The sequence below is a fragment of the Phodopus roborovskii genome, unplaced genomic scaffold (assembly GCF_943737965.1).
Source record: "Phodopus roborovskii unplaced genomic scaffold, PHOROB, whole genome shotgun sequence".
NCBI classification, from domain to species: domain Eukaryota; kingdom Metazoa; phylum Chordata; class Mammalia; order Rodentia; family Cricetidae; genus Phodopus; species Phodopus roborovskii.
Genome location: NW_026125052.1, coordinates 34,016,631 through 34,039,456, shown reverse-complemented (window position 1 = coordinate 34,039,456; position 22,826 = coordinate 34,016,631). Strand labels below are relative to the sequence as shown.

Here is a 22,826-nt window from a genome sequence, read left to right as displayed (position 1 = left end):
CAGAAAAACCCTGTCAAAAAAAAAAAAACCAAACAAAAAGTTGGAAGACTTAGTTCTAGGGGCTGGAGATATGGCTCAGCAGTTAAGAGCCCTTTCACTTCCCAGAGCCCACATAGCAGCTCATAACTGTAACTTCAGCTCCAGAGGATCCAACACCTCATACAGACATACATGCAGGCAAACACCAATGGATGCAAAATAAGACTGGAATTGGCCGTTTTTCCAGGCTCAAAACTGTCTATCACCTCATATACAATGGGGATAGTGATGCTCCTGAGGTTGGCTCTCTCAGGCTTCCCTTGGTATGGACACCTTTGGGAGCACTGCCCTGTCTGGTCTCAGGGTAGGGCCAAAGGTTCACAGAGCTCAGCGTGGTCACGGGGGCCCTGACAGTAGTGCTTCAAGCTGCCTGAGGTCAGGCAGAGCCTAACCTGTATTCTTATAAGCCTGTGTTTACACATGTACGCATGCATCCTTTCTGAAGATATCCAGAGCAAGGCATCTTCACATCGTCAAGGTTGGCTACCCTCCTGCTCATATATAACCATTGTACCAGACCCGACTGCTAAGGTGGACTGAAGGACTTACTGTATGATTATCTCCCAGGTCTGGGAGTGTGGGGTGCGCCCATCTGCATGGCTACCTCATCCTTCATAAGAGCTCATACAAGCCCAGGGATGCCCCTATCTGAGTTGGCACACAGGTCAGGGGAAGAGGACCCTCTGTCACATCCTCAGATTGTCCAGGTAGCTATCATTCTGATGCTGTCCATTCTGATTCAGCAGCTAGGTCAGTTGTCCACTTATGTTGCCTTCACTGACTCTTGGTGACTTCATAGGGCTGGTTTCCAGCTACTGCAGCTCCAGAAGCTTCAGCAGGGACCCGCAGACACAATGGACCATGAGCACTTTAAAGTGGGTACAATCAGATGGGGGGAGGGTACAAATTCTGTCCCCAAAATGTGCATCAAGGCTCTGGAGCTGACATGCCATTAATGGAAGACACAGGGCTTCCAGGGAAGGAAAACCAGAGCTGTGAGCAGATAGTTTCCAGTCTCAGCGAGAAAGGGATGCTGTAAATCCTGCCTCAGAGACAGCTGTGAGCCACTGCCCAGCTGTGCAGGGACCTGGCCTCTGGATAAGAAAGCTCACACTGTCACACGCTCCTGAGAGGAACATGACTCACAGATATCTTTCCTCTTTTGCAGAGGCAGCTGATGGAGCGTTCCAGAGCCAGGCTGTACAGGGCAACTACGGGGTGCTGTCTAAACCCTTGCCTGGGATTAGTGGATTAGTAAAATAACTTTGGGACTGTGGTGAAAGTTTAGCAGACTGGAATTTCCCAACAACCCCCAGGTAGCCAGAAGCCATCAGTTTGGGACTTAAAAAAAGTACTGCCCTAAGGGATCTTCAGGCTTTGAAGTTTAATCTTAGAATGATCATTCTGCTTGCCTCTCCTAGATTACCTAACCCTAACTGCCCCCAGGCAGTGGGTACAAGCCACTGCTGGTGGCATTGTCAGACTTTTTTTTTTTTTTTTCCTCTTTATTTTATTTATTTTTTGGTTTGGCTTAACTTAGACTTGTGTCACCCCTGCTGGCCTTGAACTCAGTATGTAGCTCAGACTGGCTTTGGGTTCGTGGCAAACCGTCTACCTTAGCCTGCAGAGCGCTGGGATCACAGGTCTGTGTTACTGTTACTTGTATCTGCTCTCTTCATTGTTGGTGCTGCTGCCTTTGAGACAGGGCCTGGCTGTCTTGCTAGGCAATGCTTTACCCAGAATTGTGTTCCCAGTTCTGAACTTTTGTAAATACAGTTGGGTTTGGTAATACAAGCCTGTAATACCAAATGCTCAGAAAGCTCAGGCAAGAGGATTGATTTTTTTTGCTTTTTGTGTTGTTTTGAGACAGGGTTTCCCTGTGTAACTCTGGTTCTCCTGGAATTCACTCTGTAGAACAAGCTGGCCTCGAACTCACAGACAACTGCCCACCTCTGCCTCCCAAGTGCTGAGATAAAAGGTGTGCACCACCTCAGCCCTGCTGGCAACAAGACTGAAAGCTTCAGAGCTACAAAATGTTGGAGGGTAACCTTTGCATAATTTTTTTTTTTTTGAGTCTTGAACTTCTTGCCTCTATCTCCCAAGTGCTATAATTACAGAAATTGTCACCACTCCAGCTTTGTGTAAATGTTTTAGTCCATTCTCCAAAAAAGTAGAAACTCTAAACCTCACAGAGTAGTTGCTTTATAACTTCATACTGGCTGAGGGAATCAGGGACAGAGGTATGTAATTCCTGGCTTTGTTCTAATGTGAACCACCATAACAGACGTAGACAGCTTGTTGTGGCTCCTGCTGAAAGTCTAGGTATACCCAGCAGAGAACTCAGCTCAGAACACACAGTTCCCAGGAACACTGTATGGAAAGCTTTGGGGACTAAACTCTCACCCGAGCAGAAACCCCAAACTCAACAACCTCTTCTGTGGGAAAGAAACATCCAGCCACAAACGTCTGCTCTCTAAATGGCCAAGGGCCTTGAGTGCTACATGCACCAGACCTTGTCTCGTCGGAGGCATTCACTGGTGGAAGGAAGGACTGCTCTGTTGGTGATGCCTTCATATAAGCCTCTGAACTGGGAGTGCAGACCACACTTTCCACAACACAAGAAAAGACAATCTTCACATCTAAGTGGGGAGGGGCTCTGTCACCCAGCTACAGTGCAGAATGTTTAGTTTCCCTACTTGAGGTAAACAGTTCGAAGACACAGTCCCTGATTCCTCCCAAGAGACCAGGAGTTAGAACTGAGCCCTGGAGATAGATGCAGGGTCACAGAACCACCCAGAGCAGATTCTCTCAGGGCCTGTCCCAAGTTTCTGGGGTACTCAAATTCAGGGAGCAGCCCCTGAGCACCGAGGGATATGGAAACACCGCCACTGCCGGGCGGTTCTCACTCGGTGTGTCTCGCAGCCAGTGGGCCTCGCTTTACGCCTACAGGGTGTGTAACATGTTGGCTGATGATGGCTGGAAAGCAGCCAGGTGATGTAAGGCTCGCTGCTGACCACATGGCCTTCCCAGACCCCCAGCCTGCCAAGGAGCTGCCAGTTCCAGGCCTCCTATCACGCCTAGATCTCATCTGTACAGTAGGTTGTGTTTCCCAAATTCGTGTCCCAGCTCCCAGTACTTTTGAGTGTGACTTTTTTTGAAATAGAGTCATTGTTGGTATAAATGGATAAAGGTGAGGTCACACTAGAGTAGGGTGTACCCTAAGAACATCCATGGATGGTGTCTTTATCGAGAGAAATCTGAGCCAGACGTGACGGCACATGCCTGCAATGCCAGCACTTTTTTGAGGGGGCTTAGAGAGGAGAATTATGAGTTCAGTTCAAGGCTGACCAACCTGGAAAACATCCACCTTTCCTGAGGAAAAGTAAAAATGAAAATTTAATGGGGTAGCTCAGTGTGGTGGTGCACACCTGTAAAGCCCAGCGCCTGGGAACTGCTGGATGCTCAGGAGTTTGCCTGATTTACAGTTTAAAGGGGAGTTCAGCCAGATGGTGGCGGCACATGCCTTTAATCCCAGCACTCCAGAGGCAGAGGCAGGTAGATCTCAGTGAGTTTGAGGCCAGCCTGGTCTCCAGAGTGAGTCCCAGGACAGTCAGGACCATTATATAGATAAACTTTGGCTTGGAAAACCAGAGAGAGAGAGTGACTAAAAAACGTGGTGGTGGTGGGGGCTTGGACACAGGAATAGACAGAAGCCAGCGGTAGAGACAAATGTAGAGATTGGGCGAATGTTTTTAGAAGACAAAGAACACTAAGGACTGGACTGACTTCCAGAGGCTGGGAAGCCTGAGCAGGGGTCCACCCTGGTCTCCAGCCTCTGGAACCATGAGAGCAAACCCCCATTGGAGAGTTGAGACCCGGGTCTGTGTTACTTGGTCATAGTAACCCTAACGGAGTCAACCATTAGCTTTTAGGAATTCAGGGGAAGCTGTAGAGTCCAGTTGTCCACAGCTTCTCTGGCCCAGCTGTATTCCTGAATTCCACCTACCAGGTAGTCTCACGCCCCCAAGCCCAGCACCACCTGGGACCTTGGCTGAAGCTGTTGCAAAAGCAAGATAGCTAATTATGGGTCCTTCCCTTTCTCCACCTGTAATGTACCCCAGGCTCTTAGGCAGAGACTGAATGCCACCTTCAACACAAGTCTCTAGGGAAACTGTTCAGAACCCAGAGGCGGTGTCTCTCTCTCTCTCTCTCTCTCTCTCTCTCTCTCTCTCTCTCTCTCTCTCTCTCTGTGTGTGTGTGTGTGTGTGTGTGTGTGTGTGTGTGTAGAGTTGGCCTGCAGGACTGAGATCCTGGCCAGGGCAGTAATAGTTCCCAACAGTATGCTATATCCTGAAGGCAGTTCTGGGAATCTTTCTGGAAGCCAAGAGAGACATGTTAGGAAATGGACAGTGCTAAAGTCTCCTGAACAACAATGGATCAGCGCTCTTGAGACGGGGAGGGGACTCAGCTTCCATCAGGCAGACAGGTAAGCCATCCTTCAAACTCAGACCCTCTTGATGCCCTAGAGCCAACACCCACAGCTTTTCTCATGGGCTCTCTCCCAGGCCTTTTCCTGCCCCTCTATAAGGCACCTTCTAGGTCCAGCTGCGGACAGGGAGCAGTAGCCAGGAAGGCTCTGACCCCTTTGGCTGGACGTAGCGACAGGTGTGCTGAAAGATGAGCCACTAAACATGATCCTGGGCTCTGGGAGGGGGGGGGAGCAGCTCGGTTTCGGCCCCTCGCGTCTGCAAGCATGACTGCGCGGCTTTATATAGCCCCGCAAGACCTATATAAGCGGGAATTGAGGTGCTGTCGAGCCAGACAGCCTGCACGCTGATCGGGTCTGGCTGGCATACTTCCCACTCCTGCCTACTGACGTAGGGTCCCCACAGAGATAGCCACCCCAACCCCCAGGATGCCCAGCAGAGCTACCCGCTATGCCCGGTACAGTCCCAGACAGCGGCGAAGGCGGCTGCTGGCCGATCGCAGCGTGCGTTTCCCTAATGATGTTCTCTTCTTGGACCACATCCGCCAAGGCGACCTGGAACAGGTGGGGCGCTTCATTCGAGCTCGCAAAGTCTCCCTGGACACGATCCACCCCTCAGGTGAGTAAGCACTGATGGGCTGGCCTTCTGCCTAGAAGAAGGTAGGGAAACCCTATGCAGAGGGCTACAGCTTTGACCCTGCCTTCCCACCCTGCCCAGGCCTGGCTGCTCTGCATGAAGCTGTCCTTTCTGGAAACCTGGAGTGTGTGAAGCTGCTGGTCAAATATGGCGCTGACATTCACCAACGGGACGAGACTGGCTGGACGCCTCTGCATATCGCTTGCAGTGATGGGTACCCTGACATAGCCAGGTGAGACTGTGGAATACAGTTCCAGGCTTCAATTGGTCTCCGGCAAGTGAGCCCCCAAATATAGCTCTGATGGTGCAGGCAGCAACTCTGAGGGATTCTGGCACTTTCTACCCGATTGCAACATTAGAGCAAGCTGGAAAATCTGACCACAGCTTCCAAGGGGTCAGGTTTCTTCCTCCTCCCTCTGCCTGGAAAAAACAAGCAGGTGACCCCAAAATTCAAGCCCTCTGTTTCCCGAGTGGGTTTTAACCAACACTCCTCCACACCCCAGGTACCTCATCTCTTTGGGAGCAGACAGAGACGCAGCCAATGACGACGGAGACCTGCCCTCTGACCTTATTGACCCAGACTTCAAGGACTTGGTAGAACTCTTCAAAGGAACCAGCATGGACTAAGGCAGCGCCGCCCTTCGGGGGTGAAGGGGCCAGGGTGTGCCCACCGAACATGCCCGTGAGGCAGCCAGGCCGTTAGGCCTTGTGGTGGGGCACGACTCCCCTGCACCCATTTCCCTGGCCTGGCTTTTTCTCCAGGTTTTGGGGATTTTTTTTTTTTTGTGTGTGTGTGTGTGTTTTTTAATGATGATACTTTTTACTTTTTCAATAAACACGACTCCCAAGCTGTGATGGTGACTAACTAGCGCGGTGCCGTGCAAAACCATCTCCACGCACGATGGGCTGGGGCTGGTGGCAGCGCCAGGCCCGGGATTGGAACCTCTGCGCCCCGGGCCGCCCCCGCCCTGTCCGGCGGTGTCGCTTCCCAGAGATGCGGGGGGGTTAAAGAAAAACAAAGCACCGGATCCCCGGGTTTCCGGGACGACCTCGCGCGCCTCCGACCTCGCCGTAGCCCGTGCGCCGGCGATCACGTGGCCCGCGCCGTCTGCGCCTGCGCGGCGGCGTCACTTCCGGCCGGCCCACTGGAAGCGGCGGCGGCGGCGGCGGCGGCGAGGAGGGCGAGGTGAGGAAGGCGCGGCGCGGGTGGCGGCGGGGCGGGGCGGGGCGCCGCGGGCTCCGCGGGACCTTGGCCGCCCCGCCCCGCCCCGCCCCGCCCCGCTCTGCCCTGGCGTCGCTGGGTCGCCTGGCCGGTGCCGCCGCGGGGTGCGGACGTGGCGGCAGCCTCGAGAGCCTTTCTAGCCGGGCTGCCCGCGGGTGGACGACGCGCGCCCGCAGTTCCGGGGCTCTTCCTGCTTGTGGGCCCCGCAGGCCGCGCCCGAGTCCTAGCCGGTGCCCTGCCCGGCCCTGCCCTGCCCGCGGCCCTTTTGTCCCGGTGCAGTGGCCGTGCGCAAGTCCAGGGCCTGCCCGCTGCTAGTCCCCTAGGTGGACGGACGGGATGGGGGCCGGAAGTACCGTGCCCTTGTTGACAGAAGCAGCCCTGGCCCTAGAGTGGTCATCTTAGATAGAAGGTGATTACCTCCGGATGCCACGTTTCAGGCAGAGGACAAGCTCATACAAAGGTCCCCAGTGAACTGGGGTCAGCTGGTGGGCTTATGGGTGGGGAGTGTGGGGCGCACACACACACATACCACACACACACACACCACACACACATACACCACACACCCCACACACGCAGGGCAGCAGGGACTAGGTCCTCCAGAATGAGGAGGGGGACCTGGGGTCCATCTAGGGGGATATTGTGGTTTCGTCGTCCAGGGGGTGAAGTCGATACACTTTACTTTCTAGGTCTGATGACCTGATCTGTAAAGGACACAAGGCACTGAAGGAGAGGACTAGAAAATTTGAAGCGGGGCGTGGTGGCACGTATCTATAATCCCAGCACTTTGTGAGGTGGGGTCAGGAGGATCAGAAATCTAAAACCAGCCAGGGCTACGTGATACCTCCTTTTCTAAAAGGGGCGGGGAGAGGAAGTAAGGGAAGCTATTTGGACAGCAGGAATTCCAAAAGAGCAAGGGTGGCCAGTCTTTGTACCCTTGGTTCTGCTGGGGGACCATCTTGTTGCCACTTTGTTGGGCAGCAAAGTATGACCGCCACCCAGCAGCATTGTGTCCCTGGCACAGTGAATGTGTTCAGAAGAGTTGGCATGGGTTCTGGATCCCCTGAACCCTGTACTGTCTTCCCGCCTTGCCCTCCAGGTAGTCTCTGAAGGACTTGGGTCCCATAGAAACCGATGGTTCTATAGAATAAACCCATTCAATAAGAACTCTGCGTGGAATAGAGCAGACTCCCATGGGTCTCCCATGGTGTCACTGGGAAGCGGGCTTTGCAGGGAGGACAGGGACCTGCTGTAGGATACAGGCTGGAATTGAGGCAAGCTCGGAGGATAATCAGCATCTGGCACCCATCCAGTTGCTGTGGCCATGAAGGCCCTGGGTTGGGTGGGGACTGGGAGTCATTCATATCACCTCTTAGGTGATAGCTGTGAAATAGGACTGTCAGATGTCTTCTTCTTGGCCAGCTGTGGCAGGAGTTCCCAGCCCAGGAGATCGTCGGCGGTTCTCCCTTGGCCACGGGTCTGCTGTGCCCTGTGTGGTTCTCAGTCCCTGGGTCTCCACCTTGTTTAAGAAGGAGCTGTCTCCACATTTTCTGTCTCACACTCAGTGCTCTGTAGCTTCCACTGGGATGGAACATGGCCCTGGTTTGAGGAGGAGGACCACTTCACTCTGACTGGAGGCCACAGGGGGGATGGAGGACCTCTGTCCAGGGATCTTCTGGCCCTGGACAGAGGATCAGGGAGTAGAAAATGGCTCTGGTTTTGTTAGACTTTTTGAAGGCAGCTGTAGAGAAACTGAAGGGAGGAAAAACAAAAAAAAAAAAAAAAAAAAAAAAAAGACTTGATCCGACCTTAGGTGGGACTGTGTTTATTCACGGAGAGGGCTTTGTCACCCAAATGTGCAGATGGCCAAAGTGCCTACAGAGGAAGATGGGCTGTGGTCCCTGATGGGGCAGCAGTGACATGGTCTTCAAAGGACTCTAGCAAGTGCAGCCTTTCAGCAGGAAACAAGTTTATAACTGACTGCTGGGTGCTGCAGTGTAGAAGCTGGTGACACACGTGGATCAAGAACAGCCTACTCCCTGGGGATCAAGAACACTTCCCCTGGGGAGCGCTGAAAAGTGGAGCTAGGGGAAGCAGGGATGTGTGAGCAAGTAAGTCACAGGAGGGCAGGGCCTTGATGGAGTCCTTGGCCCAGGGATGTGTAACCGAGGGTCACCCATCTAAGATAACATCATTGTTAGTTGTGTCTTATGAGTTCACTAAAATAAACAAAAACCATGTATACGCGCCCAGGGGATACGCGCACAGGCGCATAACCTAGCTACCCAGGAGGCAGATGCTGGAGGGTTGCAGGTTCAAGGCCTGCTTAGTCAACAGTAAGTTCAAAGAGCCTAGGTAACTTAGACCCTGTCTCAGAAGTAAAGAAGGGAGAGATTACACTTCAGGTAGCATATTTGCCTAGCAAGCACAAAGCCCTAGGTTTACAGGGAAAGCATGCTGGTAGGCTTTGATGTTCGGGATTACTGGGACAACAAATTTCAGATACAGAGAAGAGGTTTTGTATTGTAAAGTTGTGCCAGGCATAGTTTATGCCTGTAATCCCAGCACTTGGGGTCAAAGACAAGAGAACCAGGAGCTGATGCTGGCTTGACTACACAGTGACTTTGAAGTCGGCCTGGCTTTCCTAGCGTTAAACCAAACAGCAAAAAGACCCAAAAATTATTGTGGAGTTGAAGGAATGACTTACGTGTACCTAGGGTATTAGAGCGACACAGAAAGAGAATAAAACAGGGCAAGGAAAGGAAATACTGGGTGTGGAGGCTGAGGTGGCCTGGCCTGGCCTTTGTTCTTGCTGTCATCCTGGTGGGAACCCCAGGGGATAGAGGCCTGGGTACTGCATGGGATCTTTTAAGTAGGGCTCTCTCCCTGGCTGCTCACTTAAAATGCTAGTTCTATGGTAGCCTTTGTTAGACAACCTCTCCCCCTTTACCTGGCTGCTGAGCAATAGTCTGTGATCTCAGAGCTTCTCTGCAGTTTGGTAAGGTTTTTAGACACCCTCGGCATTTCTGTAGACTCTGCCATTGTACCTGCCTTGGTCCTGGACCCCAGCGCACTCAGCCTTTTTAAAAAGAGACCCTGCTCATTTGTTATCCCACTACTACGTTCCTTTCCAGTAAACATGCTCAGGTTTCTCTGCTTCACCAAACATAAAGCCTGCTGCCAGCTGGGCTGGTGCCAGCAGGGGCACCCAGGCAGAGGGCATTGGAGGATGTGACCGCCAGAGCCTGAGGCTGCTCGGGTAGGAGAGGCACTGGAGAATAGTGGCCTAGGGGACAGCCACTGCCAAGCAGCAAGGGATCCTGGACAGAAAAGGTATCTGCAGGGCAGGAAGGCAGGTAGGACTCTGGAAGCTAAGGCAGGGGTTGACACCTGAGCATTGCCTTGCTCTGGCATGGCCTGTAACTGGAGCTTCCCACCTCGTCACACCTCAGGGGGCTTTTCTTGTGCTTTGATGTCCTGGGCTGGCAGCTTTGGGAAAGACAGAGTTAGGGCTAGGAGCCAGGTTTGGGGAGAGGCACAGACTTCCAGAGCTCTTATAGGAGCTAGCTTGATACCATCGAGGTGTTCACCTGTCTGACTGGTTAATGATGGATCACTGACCATAGAAGAGCCTTTGGGAAACCCTGGTGTGGCATGCTTGGGACTGTCTGGGTCTTTTCTGTCTTCAGCATCTGGGGTTGCCCTATCTGGACCAAGGCCAGGCCTAGGACTAGCCCTGTATGACTGGTTTTGTCGTGTTGGACTGTGTGTCCTCAGCTGGTTAATTATGAGATTCTGACCCTAAACATAGGCACCCCACCCACCCAGGGCAGCAAAAATCCTCTGGCCTAAAAACAGGTTGCATTCCAGGGTCCTGGTCGCTGATCAGGTCAGCTTCCTCCAGGGATATCTTCCTCCTGGTTGTCTGTTTCCTGGGGTCATTTGTCAAATGCCACTGAGCCCAGGACGGCTGGTTTCCTCACCATGAGTTCCTGCGGACAGTCAGGAGGCTGAGTCTCAGGTGTTGCGGAAGCATGCATGGAGAGGGTCCTGGTAGCCCTGTGGGGCAGAGCTGGCTAACTTAATCAGGGTTTGGCCCCCTTGTGTCCTTTGTGCCCTGTGACTGACACCAACACTTCTATAGCTGTTCAGGGTGCTTGGAGCCCGCTGGCCACTCAAGGCTTAGGCCCAGCATAAGGGTCCTCAGTGGACTCAGGGCCACATAGTTTGTTCCTTTGTCTGCCGTAAGGTGATCTCTCCAGTGCCGCAGGATCCAGCAGCCGAGCACCAGGACCAGACACCCCAGCAATGACCAGGTGGGTCTTAGGTGTGTGTGGGAGTCGGGACCCTATCTGCTGCTAGCCCTTCTCACACGCGGAGCTTCCCCCAGTTCCCCTGTCTCCAGAGTCGTCTACAACGGCAAGAGGAGCAGCAGCCCCCGCTCTCCCACCAACAGCAGCGAGATCTTCACGCCAGCGCACGAAGAGAATGTGCGCTTCATTTATGAAGGTCGGTGCCTCTGCTGCCCGCTGTGGGCCGGTTACCCCCAACTCTTGTGTGGGTCCAGACAGCAGACCTTCAGTGAAGAGGGTACCATACTCCCGTGGCCTTAGACTCTAGACCCAGCAAGACTGGTGACAGAGGGACATGGGATGACAACCCAGGGAGTGGGGAGTGTGCAGAACCCCAGAGAGGCAGTATCTTGGAGCCAGTCCTCGTACCTGGAGGCTTCCTTGGCAGAGAGAGTAGCTGTGAACACAGTGTGCCACTGACGTGGACAGAGGTGCTGTGGTTGGAATTGGGACAGATGTGCTGAGAGGTAGGGACCCTCCAGGGCATGTGTGTGGCCCTCTGCCGCGTGGTGAGGCCATCACACGGAAGGGACAGGCCTGCCTGCTGGGGGAGCTGATGCAGAGGGAAGGCGGTGGGGGCCTCTGCTGACAGGCAGACTGGTAGAAGCAGGGGTGGATGCTGCTGAAGGAAAGGAAGGTCTGCATGCTGGCCCCATGTTGGGCAGACTCTGCAGGTGCTCTGCTGCCTTGAACACTTCAGGGCTCTGAACCCAGTGTCCTCTTGTGGCAGCCTGGCAGGGTGTTGAGCGAGACCTGCGCAGCCAGCTGTCTGGTGGTGAGCGGGGCCTAGTGGAGGAGTATGTGGAGAAGGTTCCCAACCCCAGCCTCAAGAGTGAGTAGGGAAGGCCTGGAGGGGAGGAGGGGAGGGCCTGCTCTCTGCCTGCACTGTTGTCCTTTCCTAGGCGCTTGGTGTGGGAGCCTCCGGCAGTGCTGACTGGGTGAGGAGGGTTCTGCTCCCAGCACCAACCAGACTGTCCCCTGACAGCCTTCAAGCCCATCGACCTGAGTGACCTGAAGCGCAGGAACACGCAGGATGCCAAGAAGTCCTAGAGTGCCTGGCGCCCTCCCCTGGCCTCCAGAAGATCAGGGTGCACTTGATGTTAGTTTCCTCTGTTCCGGTGGCTCTGCTCCTGGGAGGGGGGAGGAGAGTGTGCTCTAGCAGGCCACAATCCCCAGAGCCAGCAGGACTGATGGATAAGGCCCTACCTTTCCTGTCCAGGGTCTCAAGTTGCCCCTGTCACTGGGGGAGCAGGGGTCTGGCCATGTCAGTCCCTGTCCTTTTCCCCTGGCCAGCTGCATCATGGGTAGCACCTGGCCCTGCCTACCCAACCCTCTCTGCTGTTACCTGCCATGTCTCTCCTCTCTCCTTCCTGGCTACTTAAGGTCAGAAAGGAAAAAAAGGGACCTCTGTTGGAACCTTGAATGACCAGAAATTAGGACCTGTGCAGGCCCACCTGCACACAGTGTGGGCCTCTCCACGGAGACTTGCTGTTCTTCTGGTCTTGACATTTGGGGAGCTCCCCCATCCCCACTGCCCACTTGCCCCTTTATTGCCTCAGTTCCAGAGTGGAATCAGCTCTGAGCCTAGGACAGCTCTGGCTCCCCGAAGGGGCCGCTAGCAACCAGGCCTGGTCTCCTGGAACCTGTAGCCCTGTGGTCACAGCAGTGCCCTTGAGCAGGGGCACTGAGACTGACCTTGAAGGTGGTGCTGCCAGGCCTGTCCTGGCTCTCTGGGGTGTACTGGGAGGACCACCAAGGCCCCCTTTTCTTGTGCCCTCTTGAATCCAAGTGTCTGTGTTGGAGACTGAGGGTCTGTGAATAAAGGCGGGTGGCACTGGAAGTGGCTTCTTAGCAGTCTGTCGGGCCCTACCCTGAAGCCCACACATCTGTACAGGCCTGGAGACTCAGGCCCAGTAACTCCTGCAGGTCTGTGAGCCCCTGACCCCAGAGCAGTCAGGTGAGTGGTGAAACCAGACCCTCATGTTCTCCAGGGTGCCATTCCTCATACAGGCTCTGAGAGCAGTTGGCACTCCTTGGCCACCTTGAACTCCTTGCTGGCTTGGTCTATAGACTCTGAGGAGCATTGGCCCCTCTGGTGTCCAGGGGCAGCTGCTGGGCCCAGGAGAGACTCGCTTGCATTTGACCTTCAGTCATGGGAACGGCCCTGGAACGCTTCTGCTCCCAAGAAGATGCCAAAGAGGGATTTATTTCAGGACCATGCTTTCCCAGAAGAGTATTCCAGGGCTCAAGTGGCCCCCAGAGGCGTCTCCTGCGTGTGGGCTGGGCAAGACAAGTCTCCTCAGGGAGGTTCAGGCAGTACAGGGCAGTGAGAGAGTTCTAGGTGCCAGGCCATCCCCCATGAGCTGGCTTTATTAGCTCCCTGGGGCGCGTTGGGCTGATTGAAGAGGCTCAGTGTCCTAGGCTGTGGGTTACCCAATCTGCTTCCCATTGTCAGGACTGGAAGGGGTGTGGTCAGCTCAGGGGACTCCAGGACAAGGAGGGTGGGCACAAAACCCAGGATCCCAGTGTGTCCACTGAAGGATCAAGCAACACCCTAACCTGAGGTCATTCTGCCTCCTAGTGGTGTTGATTTCATCCCAGCTGTCCCAGAGCGTTTCCAGGGGCTTCCCAGCCTTTCCTGGAGGGGTAATGGGCTTGCACTCTGCCTGGGCTGGTGACACGGGTGATCTTCAGCAGAGTTGTCACATCCCAACCTCTTAAAGTGATTAGCACCTGGTTCCTATGTGGCTTTCCAGGCTAAGTACCAGCTGCCAGTGTTAATCACTCCTGGATTCACCCGATAAGGTTAGCCCAATATAGTGAGCTCAGTGTCAGACAGCACTGGATGTACCTAAATATCCCTGAAATGTATCCAAGCCATGTAATTTGGGTTCCTAACAACTGGGTCAGCCCTGCATTGGGCTGTGGGTTCTGCCTTCTTCCCCTGTGGCCCTAGTCACCTAGGCCTATGTGCTTTGCCTCTCAGTCATCCAGGAGTCCTTGCCTTAGAGTGTAAACACCAGGGAGGGCTGTAGAGGGACATTGCAGTACCCATGCCCTCTGCATGGAGCCTCATGTGCTGGATGACCCCAGGCGAAGTTGACTGGCCACATCACTGAGGCCAAAAGGTGACTAGGGGTGGGGAAAGTAGGACTCAGGGAGGTATGCCCATTATTTCCTGGCCCCCAACCCTACAACAGGCATCTTCCTTCCCTGCCCGGGGCTACCACCTCCTACGTAGAGTTTGTTCCACGTACAGCAGGGTGAGAGTCTGATGGGGTCTTTGCACCTGTCCCCTGTGGAGACTGACAGGATCTCGGTTAGATTCCTGAAGCTGCTGTCACCACTAAGTGATGCGTGCAGCCCTCAGCCATCCAGAGGGCTGGCTACCAGGCCAAAGTCACTAGTAAAGCGGACAAGAGGACGCAAACACCTTTGAGGGCCAGTGCGCCACGCCCTTGCTGCCTGTGCTGTTTACAGAGGGAAACCCACTTTTTTTTTTTTTTTTTACCACCATTTGCTTCCAGCCAATAATGACAATAAGATTACAAACAAAACTAGCCTCCCATATTCTGGAAGTTAAAGGTGTGTGCCAACCACAACCAGCCATCCTTGAATTTTCATTTATTGGTTTTCCCTCTTCCCGCTACACCCCTAACACAAGCTTGGGCTGTTCCTGTCTAGTGTCTTCTCTAGGCGGTCTTTTTAATTTTAATTCTTTATTCACCTATTTATCTATTTATTTGGTTTTTCCAGACAGGATTTTTCTGTGTAGCTCTGGCTGTCCTGGAACTTGCACTGTAGACCAGGCTGGTCTTGAACTCAGAGAGCGAGAGATAGAGCTAGATTGTCCGTACAGGCCAGAAGAAGAGGATGAACCTCCTGGAACTGTAGTTAGAGTCAGCTGTGAGCTGCTTGATTTGAGTGCTGGGATCTGAATTTCAGTCCTCTGCAAGAGTGGCCAGTGTCCTTAACCGCAAAGCCACCTCTGCGGCCCCAACAGTGGTTTTGCTTTTGTCTTTGTCTTATTCAGACAGGACCTCAGAATGGCTTCACCCTTGCTATGCAGCTTAGGGTGACCTTGAATTTCCGTCCCTTCTTCCCTCCAACCCTGTGATTTAGGGGTCATAGGCGTATGCTACCACATCTAATCTATGCTGAGGGTCATGCTAGGCAGGTACGCCACAATTGAGCTACATCTCCAGCCCTCATAGATAGTTTAGTATTCCCTATAATTTTGGTTACATCAAGATTGAATGATTACATTACGATGTTTTTGTTTGTATTCAAAAGTGGACCATATGATAAATTGTTTTGGGTTTTTTTTTTCTGTTTTCCCCTCCTTTGGAATTACTAATTGCTTTCTTTCATAGTCTGCCTGTTTTCCTTCTTACCCTTTTTTGTATGGCTGCATGTGTGCACATGTATGTTCGTGTTTATGTATGTGCAAGTGGAAAGTAGGCAAACACCCTGCATGCCATCTCCAGGAAGGCTGTCTGCCCCCTCCTTTGAGACAGGACTTTGATTGGCCTGAAGCACTACTCAGTTATGCTGGACTGGCTGGCTAGCAAGCCCCAGGGAGCCTCCTGTTTTCCCAGCATGCATGCTGCCTTACTTGTGGGATTAAACACGGCTTCATACATGGTAGGCAAGCATTTGACCGTTGCTCTCCACCCTCTTCCCTGAAGGGTTTTGTGGTCTGTTTGAGTCCTGCACAGAACTCACCATGCAGACCAAGCTAGCCTCAAAATCACAGTGATCTGCTACTTCTGCCCCTGAATACTGGGATTAAAGGCGTGCACCATGACCCACAGCCCGCACCTTCAGATTTTCGAAAGTTTGTTGTAGCCCAGGCTGGTCTTGAATTTGCTATGTAGCTCCAGGCCTTGAGTTCTTTATCATCCTGCCTTCACATCCCACGTACTGGGCTTGCCACATGTGGTTATGTTTGCCTCCTCGTTTCCCTTATCCTAAAGCCTGAACTCTACCCAACCATCTCCAGCCTGCGTTCACTTTCACTGTCCAGAGCCACCTTTCTAGCTTGAGGTCCCCTCCTCCAGTCAGTCAGGCACAGCTCGGCTTCCAAGTTTGATCCTTGATGGTCAGGGTCTCTTCTTTCTCTCTCAGTTTCCATCTCCATCTTAGCAGTTTGAATGTCCACCCACAGGATTCTAGGGGAGCACGTGCAAGCCACCGTCCTTCTAACAACACACACTACTCCATCACACACGCGCATTCCTCTGGAACCCTGAGCAGTTGCATGCCTGCCACAGGGTTGCATTTCCTTTCCTTCATACTCAAATGCTGTGTTGTGTCCCTAGGTGCACACACTTTGCTTTATAGCAGCCAGTATTGCTGAGCGAGGGGGGTGGGGGTGGAGCTGGGGGATGGGAGGGGGTTGCCATGCAGGACTGAGGGAGAGGGGAGAACCATGGCGAAGGAATGGGGTACCCTGAAATGAAAGTGATGTTGCATGGACCCGAGGTTGAGCTGCAGAGAGTTTCTCCAGCTCCGTGGAGCTGTCTGGTGCATGTTCATTGGTTAGGTGAACCTGCCTGGCTCCCACCTCTTCCCCTGCCTGTACCAGCCGGCTCCAGTTCCCTTGGGGACAGAGATGGGGACAGGGGTGAAGGAGGACAAGGGCAGAGGGACTCAGGATAGGGAGGGCTGTCAGGAGGCCCCAAGTGAGCTGCAACCCCCAAGGCAGTCACCAACCCTGAGCTCAGCTGGCGTGAAGGAGAGTGTACATACTCGTGCTGGGTTGGAATGGCTCTGTGCCCACAGCAGGCACCCGGAGCTCAGGAAATGGGGGCCTGGAGCCTGAGGTGTGGGATGAGCTGCCCAAGGCTGCAAGATCAGAACCCCCTAGTCTCTAGCAGGTGCAGCCAGCTTCATAGGCTTCCAGCCCTTTGTCTCCTACAGGTTCTAGTAATTCAAACACCCGCCTGGGCCAGAGGAACCCAGCCTCCTGCTCATCTCCTCCTCACTTTGCTCCCAGCCCAGCTGCTCTCAGGGGTTTGGAGGGTGGCAGGTGAGTCATTCTGTTTACCTTTCCTGAGAGGCCTCCTGGCCCTTCATTTGCTTCAATTAGCCTGGCTCTGCCTGAGCAGCTACAGCCCACGTGACCCGATGCTAGCCGTGTGCACCCCTCCCCCATGGTCCTGTACCGTTTTCTACCAGCAGCTTGAACGGAGGTACCTAGCTAACCCCCTCCCCACCCTGTCTTCATCCTTCACTAGGTGTCACAGTCTAGCATGGGCCAAAGGCACAGCCCTAGAAGTTGACTACAGTCCTTCACACGTCCCATTCTGCCCAACAAGGCTCTGGCTTGCATGACTGAGTCAATAGTCTTTGTCAAAAACACTTCCTGAAGGGGCAAGTTAGGCCCAGGATGATCCTGGAGGAAGCAGTCCCTACCCCAAAGCACCACTTTGGTGACAGCTGTTCCTGGATTGCATTAGCCCTGTCTGCCTGGCGAGTCCCCATCCACAGCTGTTGCCAATCCTTGAGCAGGCCCAGCCCTCCCGAGCTCCCAGCCCCTCCTGGGTACTCCAGGCCCTGTGTCCAGGGTATGCATAGCAACTGCGCTGCCGCTGTGACTCAACCTCTTTATTGAAGGACATATATATATCTGTGCACATGGACATGCCAACACACATGGGAACACCCACACTTCATAGCACAACTTCTCCATCACATTCAACCCCCCACTCCATCAGTGTGGCCTACACCAGGGTCAGAACAGGTTGGGGGGAATGTGAACAGTGCAAGCTGCTGTCTAGCTGTGTTCTCTCTCCAGCCTTGGCTGTAAGGCCCTTTCCGAATCCAGCCTGTCTGGGCTCCGGTGGGGATTCAGGTGGGGCTGTCAGCCAACCCTGAGAGACTACTGGCAACGGCAGTCTCCACAGAGGGTGTCCAGCGAGCCCATTGCCGCTGCCTGCACTCACAAGCTTAAGTTTCTCACAGGGGTCCCCATGACTAGACCCTGCTGGGGCCATGTGGCTGCCATGGCTGCTAACCATCTGTTCCTCAAGGGCTTTGCCTTCTCGCCATCGCCTCCAACGCCGCAGTAGCTCTGCCTGCACCTAGGGGAACCACACATAAGGCCAACCTGCCATCCTGCCTCACTGGGACCCTGCCTGGGTCACTCTGAGATGCCCAGCCTAAGTCTAAGCAGGGCCTAAAGCAAGGCAAGCCCCACATTGGGTACAGCAGGGCCATTCGTCACCAGGGAAGGTGGGGATCACCTCACACACTGAACTGCCCGAGGACCTGGGGGACCTGACATCCAACACATGCAACCATAACAACGGGGAGGAAGGTATGGTCATACCAGAGCAGGGCCAGCCTCTGTGCCACGCTCTGATCCTGGTCCCAGCCTTACCTACCTCCTTGTTGAGGAAACAGTAGAGAACAGCCACCAGCAGACCCTGGAGAAAGAGGGTGGTCAGGGGTAGCACTCTGGGCCCTAGGGGGTGGGGTATGGCGGGGACTCACCTGGAAGGAACTGAGGAAGAGGTCAAAAAAGAGCTTGGTGGAGCGCAGGGTACCCTGGGCGTGCTCATCAGTCACAAAGGCAAAGACCACCTCATGGACCCCCAGCAGAGGGATAAGGGTCAGCGTGGACCTGGCTAGCCTGCAAGAGCAGAGCACCCTCATCTGCCAGGCTCTCCCACCAAAGGCATTGGCCCCAACCCCAACCCCCTCTGGCCCTGGCCCTGGCCCTGGCCCTCGCCCACCGGAACTTGTAGTCAGCATAGTGCATCTGACGGGCACGCAGCTTGGCCACAAGAAGGTGAATGATGTGGACAAAGATGAAAAAATTGATCTGTGTGAGGAAGACAAAGGTCAGAGACAGCCGGAGAACTTCCTGTGTCTTACATGGTGCTCATGTGTCTCCTCCCCATCGCCCCCCCCCCCCGCAGCAGGTGACGTTGTGGCCAAGTGAGTCCTGGACACATGGTTCTGGGGCTAGGAGACATCCAGCCAAGGATGGGCAGGCTGACCCACAGCCCAGGGTGGGCAGCCTCTTGTAAGAGTGCTGGGATTACCCACCCTCCATCCTCTGGGCGAATGTGGTCTTCCCCTAGCCTCTAGATGGCTGAGGAAGGAAGGACTTGGGAGAGCCAAGCCAGTGGCCCCTTCCCTGCTGAGGACAGCAAGTATCTTGTTTCCTCACCAGTATGGCCAGGAAGACAGGGATACGCAAGATCCACCAGAAGCCCATGTTGTCATTGCTGGTCCAGCACCTGCAGGGGTTACTCACATCTTGGGGATGTATGCAGCTCCCCAGCCCCCACACCTATCTGCTGGGATTTACTGAGTGCCCTCAGAAAGGAAAAGGAAAAGAGAGTCCTCCCCCCCCCCCAGCTCCAGAGCCTGCATATACAACTCTTGCCAAAGTGTGGCCTTCAGTCAGTCGGTCCCGTTTTCCCCCCCAGGGTCACTGTTCAAAGCCCAGCCCCAGCTGCTCCAGCTGCTCCAGCTTCCCCAGCTACTCCAGCCCATGCTGTTAACTCATACTCACTGGACATTCTCAAACAGACACTTGACCACCACCCAGGGGATGACAAACAACAGGGGCGCTCCTGTGGGAGACGGTAGCTGTGGTCCGATGGCCCTGGTGAGCCTGCATCCCCATTCTTCCCACCAGCCTACTCACCCCAGCCAATGCCCAGGTAGAGGGAAAAGAAGCTCTTCTCTTGGAAGGTGGCAAGACTCAGCAGGCTGTACAGGTACACACCCTCTACCAGCAGCCAGCAATAGTTGGCTATGATGCCGTACTGCATGATCACTGTAGCCACTCGGCAGCCAGCCACCGCCTGAGCAAGGTGAGGCATGAATGAAGCCCAGGACACCCTGCCACCCTACACAGGCTAGTGAGCATTCAGATATAGGCTCACCCCATCACTGAGCCAGACGCTCACACTGAGGTCATCTCCAATCTTCTGGCTGTAGCGAGTCTTGAGCAGCCAGTCAATGACCAGCACAGAGCCAGCCTTGAGCACAAAGGACGCGAACAGGTTCCCGTGGATATAGTTGCGGGTACAGTGCAGCTTCCTGTATGACGGCAAGTCAGTACCACCCCTGCCCTGTCCTTCTGCCCCCCTGACCACATTGGGTGTGAGCTGAGTGACACCAGTGTACCTGAGGCCCAGCAGGATGACCAGGGCAAGGAGCAGGGCCCCCAGGGACAGACTGTAGCCCACAGTGTACATCACCTGGTAGCTGCTATACATCTTGGCCACCTCCTTCTGCAAACCAGAGGCTGAGCGGGCGGGGCTGAGCAGCGCCTCATCCCCTGACCCCTGCCCCACCCAGCCTCACTGTGAGACCACCCCCCCCCAAACCCTCCAGAGCTGACCTGGACCTGGATCTCTTCATCCCCCATCTGACACTGGGAGGCATTGCGCCATGGCTGCCCCTGAGGCCCTCGCACCCACTGCCCGTCGGGTCCACACCTCTTGAACACCAGACGGTGCTGCACTGGGACATGGCGAGAAGCTACTGTCAGCCCACCCCTACGGTCCACCCCCACCCCTACGCCCCACCCCCTCCCCTACGGTCCACCCCCTCACCCCTACGCTCCACCCCCTCACCCCTACGCTCCACCCCCAAACCCTACGCTCCACCCCCAAACCCTACGCTCCACCCCCTCAGCTTCCCAGGCCCTCCATCCTTACCTTTGTGGTACCAAGGTAGGTACCAGGGGCAGGAGATGTTGGCTGTGGTATTTGGCGGGGTGTCAGGCCAGCATGAGTACTTGTCGAAGGTTCTATTACAGACTAGCTCTGTGAAGATGAAGCAGAGTGGGCTCCAAGTCAGGACCAGAAGCCCCCTGAGCATCACTATCTCTCTGCTGAGCCTACTGCATCCAAAGAGGCTGCCTCCCTGACGTGGGTCACAAGGCACAGCCCCTGGCCAGTTATCTCGCCTCCTGGACTCTATTCCCACATCCCCTTCCAGCCCAGCCAGCACTTGAGTTTGCCCATCTCAAATGTGCCCCAAACTGACTTCTTCTTAAATTAGTTTTTTTTTTTTTTTTTTTTTTGGGTGTGATTTTTGAGTTTTGATTTTTTTTTTTTTCTTTTTAGTTTTAGTTTTTCGAGATAGGGTTTCTCTTTATAGTCTTGGTTGTCCTGGAACTCGCTCTGTGGACCAGGCTGGCCTCGGACTCACAGAGATCTTCCTGCCTCTGCCTCCCAAGCACTGGGATTAAAGGCTTGGGTCACCACCACCCAACTTAAAATAGGTTTTACATTTTCACATTTATTTGTTTACTTGTTGTGTGTGTATCTGTGTGTATGCGAACATGCACACAGATTCACACACATGCACACATAAGCACACAGGGTCACAGGACAGCTTGCAACAATCATTTCTGATTTCACTATGTGGCTGGCCCCTCCCTCCTGGTAATACATTCCTTCCTGGATGTTGACCTCCAGGCCCAGGCCCAGCCACAGCTCCTACACCCTTCTCCATCTTTTCTAGGCACTGGTCATTTCCCTCAGCTGAACGATCTCTCTTGGCACCCACCACTGACCCTACCCACTGTCAGCCTACTGTGAGCAGGGAAGACAGAGGCAGGCGTCAGCTGGCTGGGGACAGGGGCATCCTGCAGCAGAAGGATGGCGGGACAGACATGCCAGCTATGAGGCAGTTTCCTGACTGCGCAGCCACTTACCTCTGGAGGTCAGTCACCTGGCCAGTAACGGGGGGGGGGGGGGCAGGTGGCTGGGCACAAAAGAGCCATTGGGCGTTACTGTCACATTTCCATAAGAAGGTCTCTGCACTGCACATCCAGGCAGGGTAACAGGACACAGGAGTCTGCGGGTGGGACTCACCGGTTGGTGGGGGCAGCAGGCTCAGGTTGTGGTGGCACTCGTCACCATACAGCTTCCATTTCTCGAACAAGAAGTTCATTACCTGGGCAGAGGGCGCCTTTGCCTTGGAGACAGGTGGGCAAGCAGCCAGGAAGACAGACGGGACAGAGAGCTGTCAGCACTTCTGTACAGGGCGGGCAGCCCCCCATGCGGGGTGTGGGGGACGGCAGCACTCACCAGGCATAACAGCAGCAGTGGGTAGAGACTGTGGAGCTGGGCGAGGGGCATGCCTCTGGGAGCCACGCCCCACAGGGGTTGCACGTCTGGGTCCTTGGGGTGTGTGCGTCCCTCCTCAGGCTGCAGGGAGCCAGAATAATGGAGTCTGAAGAGATTCCATAGAGAACCCTATGCCCTAAGACAAAGCCTTGGCGCCTCAGGCCTCCTGAGCGCTGCGGCTTAATCGGCTTAATGGGGGACATGAGGTAAGTATGGGCAAGTTTTCCTGCTACCTTGGGCTGGCTGGCCGACAACAGTCAGCCTTCCTATCTGGCCACCCAGATCTTTCAGACTGGCACCAACACCTCAGCTACCCCCCTCGGCGCCCCCCTCAGCGCCACTGCCCTGGCTGGGCTTAGACCTCTCCACCCTAACCCCTGGAAAGCTGACTGGCCAGACAGCCTAACCCAGGATAAAGAGCGTGAGGGTATAGAGCCCAGGCCCACTGCCCCTTGGCCCTTGTGCCAGGACAGTTCCTAGACTGTCAGGGGTCAGGTGAGTCTGGGTCATGTGCTCAGGTGGTCTCTGCCACCTGTTGGTCCCTTTCCCAGGACCAGGGTGTCCATATAATGCTGTGGACCTTGCACAAGGCTCTCGGTCACCTGGAGCACCAAACTGGGAGCACACTCCTCTAAGATTAGCACTGCCATTTCCAGGCCCCAAATGAGGGACACCCCCCCACCCCGCCTGCAAGACATGGGAATACCAGTGACAGGTCCTGGGCAATAGCAGGCACACACATCAGCCCCACGCTGCTTCAGAACCCTTCTTGGCTCTGACGGACTGTCCTGGGGGAAGAGGGAAGACCTCAGGGCTGAGACGGGCCTCTCTCCTGCGCACCCACAAACAGAATATAAAATACAGAACCAGGTATGGTGGCGCACACCTTTAGTCCTAGCATTTAGGAGGCAGAAGCAGGGGGACCACCCAAAGTTCAAGGCGAGCCTGGTCTATATGGCGAATTCTTGGCCAGCCAGATCCCCCTGAG

At 54.6% G+C, this 22,826-nt stretch overlaps 3 protein-coding genes across 3 annotated transcripts; 2 read left to right on the top strand and 1 right to left on the bottom strand.

Annotated features, from left to right (window-relative positions):
* Positions 1-4,854: 4,854 nt before the first annotated feature.
* Positions 4,855-5,805, top strand: Ppp1r27 (protein phosphatase 1 regulatory subunit 27). The gene is made up of 3 exons (XM_051182027.1): positions 4,855-5,144; positions 5,244-5,394; positions 5,666-5,805. Exons 1-3 carry the CDS (start codon positions 4,955-4,957, stop codon positions 5,787-5,789), a joined length of 465 nt encoding a protein of 154 aa, XP_051037984.1. The 5' UTR covers positions 4,855-4,954; the 3' UTR covers positions 5,790-5,805.
* A 4,821-nt stretch (positions 5,806-10,626) lies between these two features.
* Positions 10,627-12,598, top strand: Mcrip1 (MAPK regulated corepressor interacting protein 1). The gene is made up of 4 exons (XM_051182040.1): positions 10,627-10,700; positions 10,775-10,893; positions 11,467-11,568; positions 11,722-12,598. Exons 1-4 carry the CDS (start codon positions 10,693-10,695, stop codon positions 11,784-11,786), a joined length of 294 nt encoding a protein of 97 aa, XP_051037997.1. The 5' UTR covers positions 10,627-10,692; the 3' UTR covers positions 11,787-12,598.
* Positions 12,599-17,526: 4,928 nt separating this feature from the next.
* Gcgr (glucagon receptor) lies at positions 17,527-21,887 on the bottom strand. Its single transcript, XM_051182101.1, is given in 14 exon segments — positions 17,527-17,653; positions 17,656-17,821; positions 18,125-18,166; positions 18,234-18,372; positions 18,476-18,564; positions 18,916-18,985; positions 19,264-19,324; positions 19,399-19,558; positions 19,640-19,796; positions 19,884-19,990; positions 20,101-20,222; positions 20,420-20,527; positions 21,584-21,686; positions 21,788-21,887. Coding segments are annotated over 14 exon segments (1,452 nt in total). The 5' UTR covers positions 21,851-21,887; the 3' UTR covers positions 17,527-17,588.
* Positions 21,888-22,826: the final 939 nt, after the last annotated feature.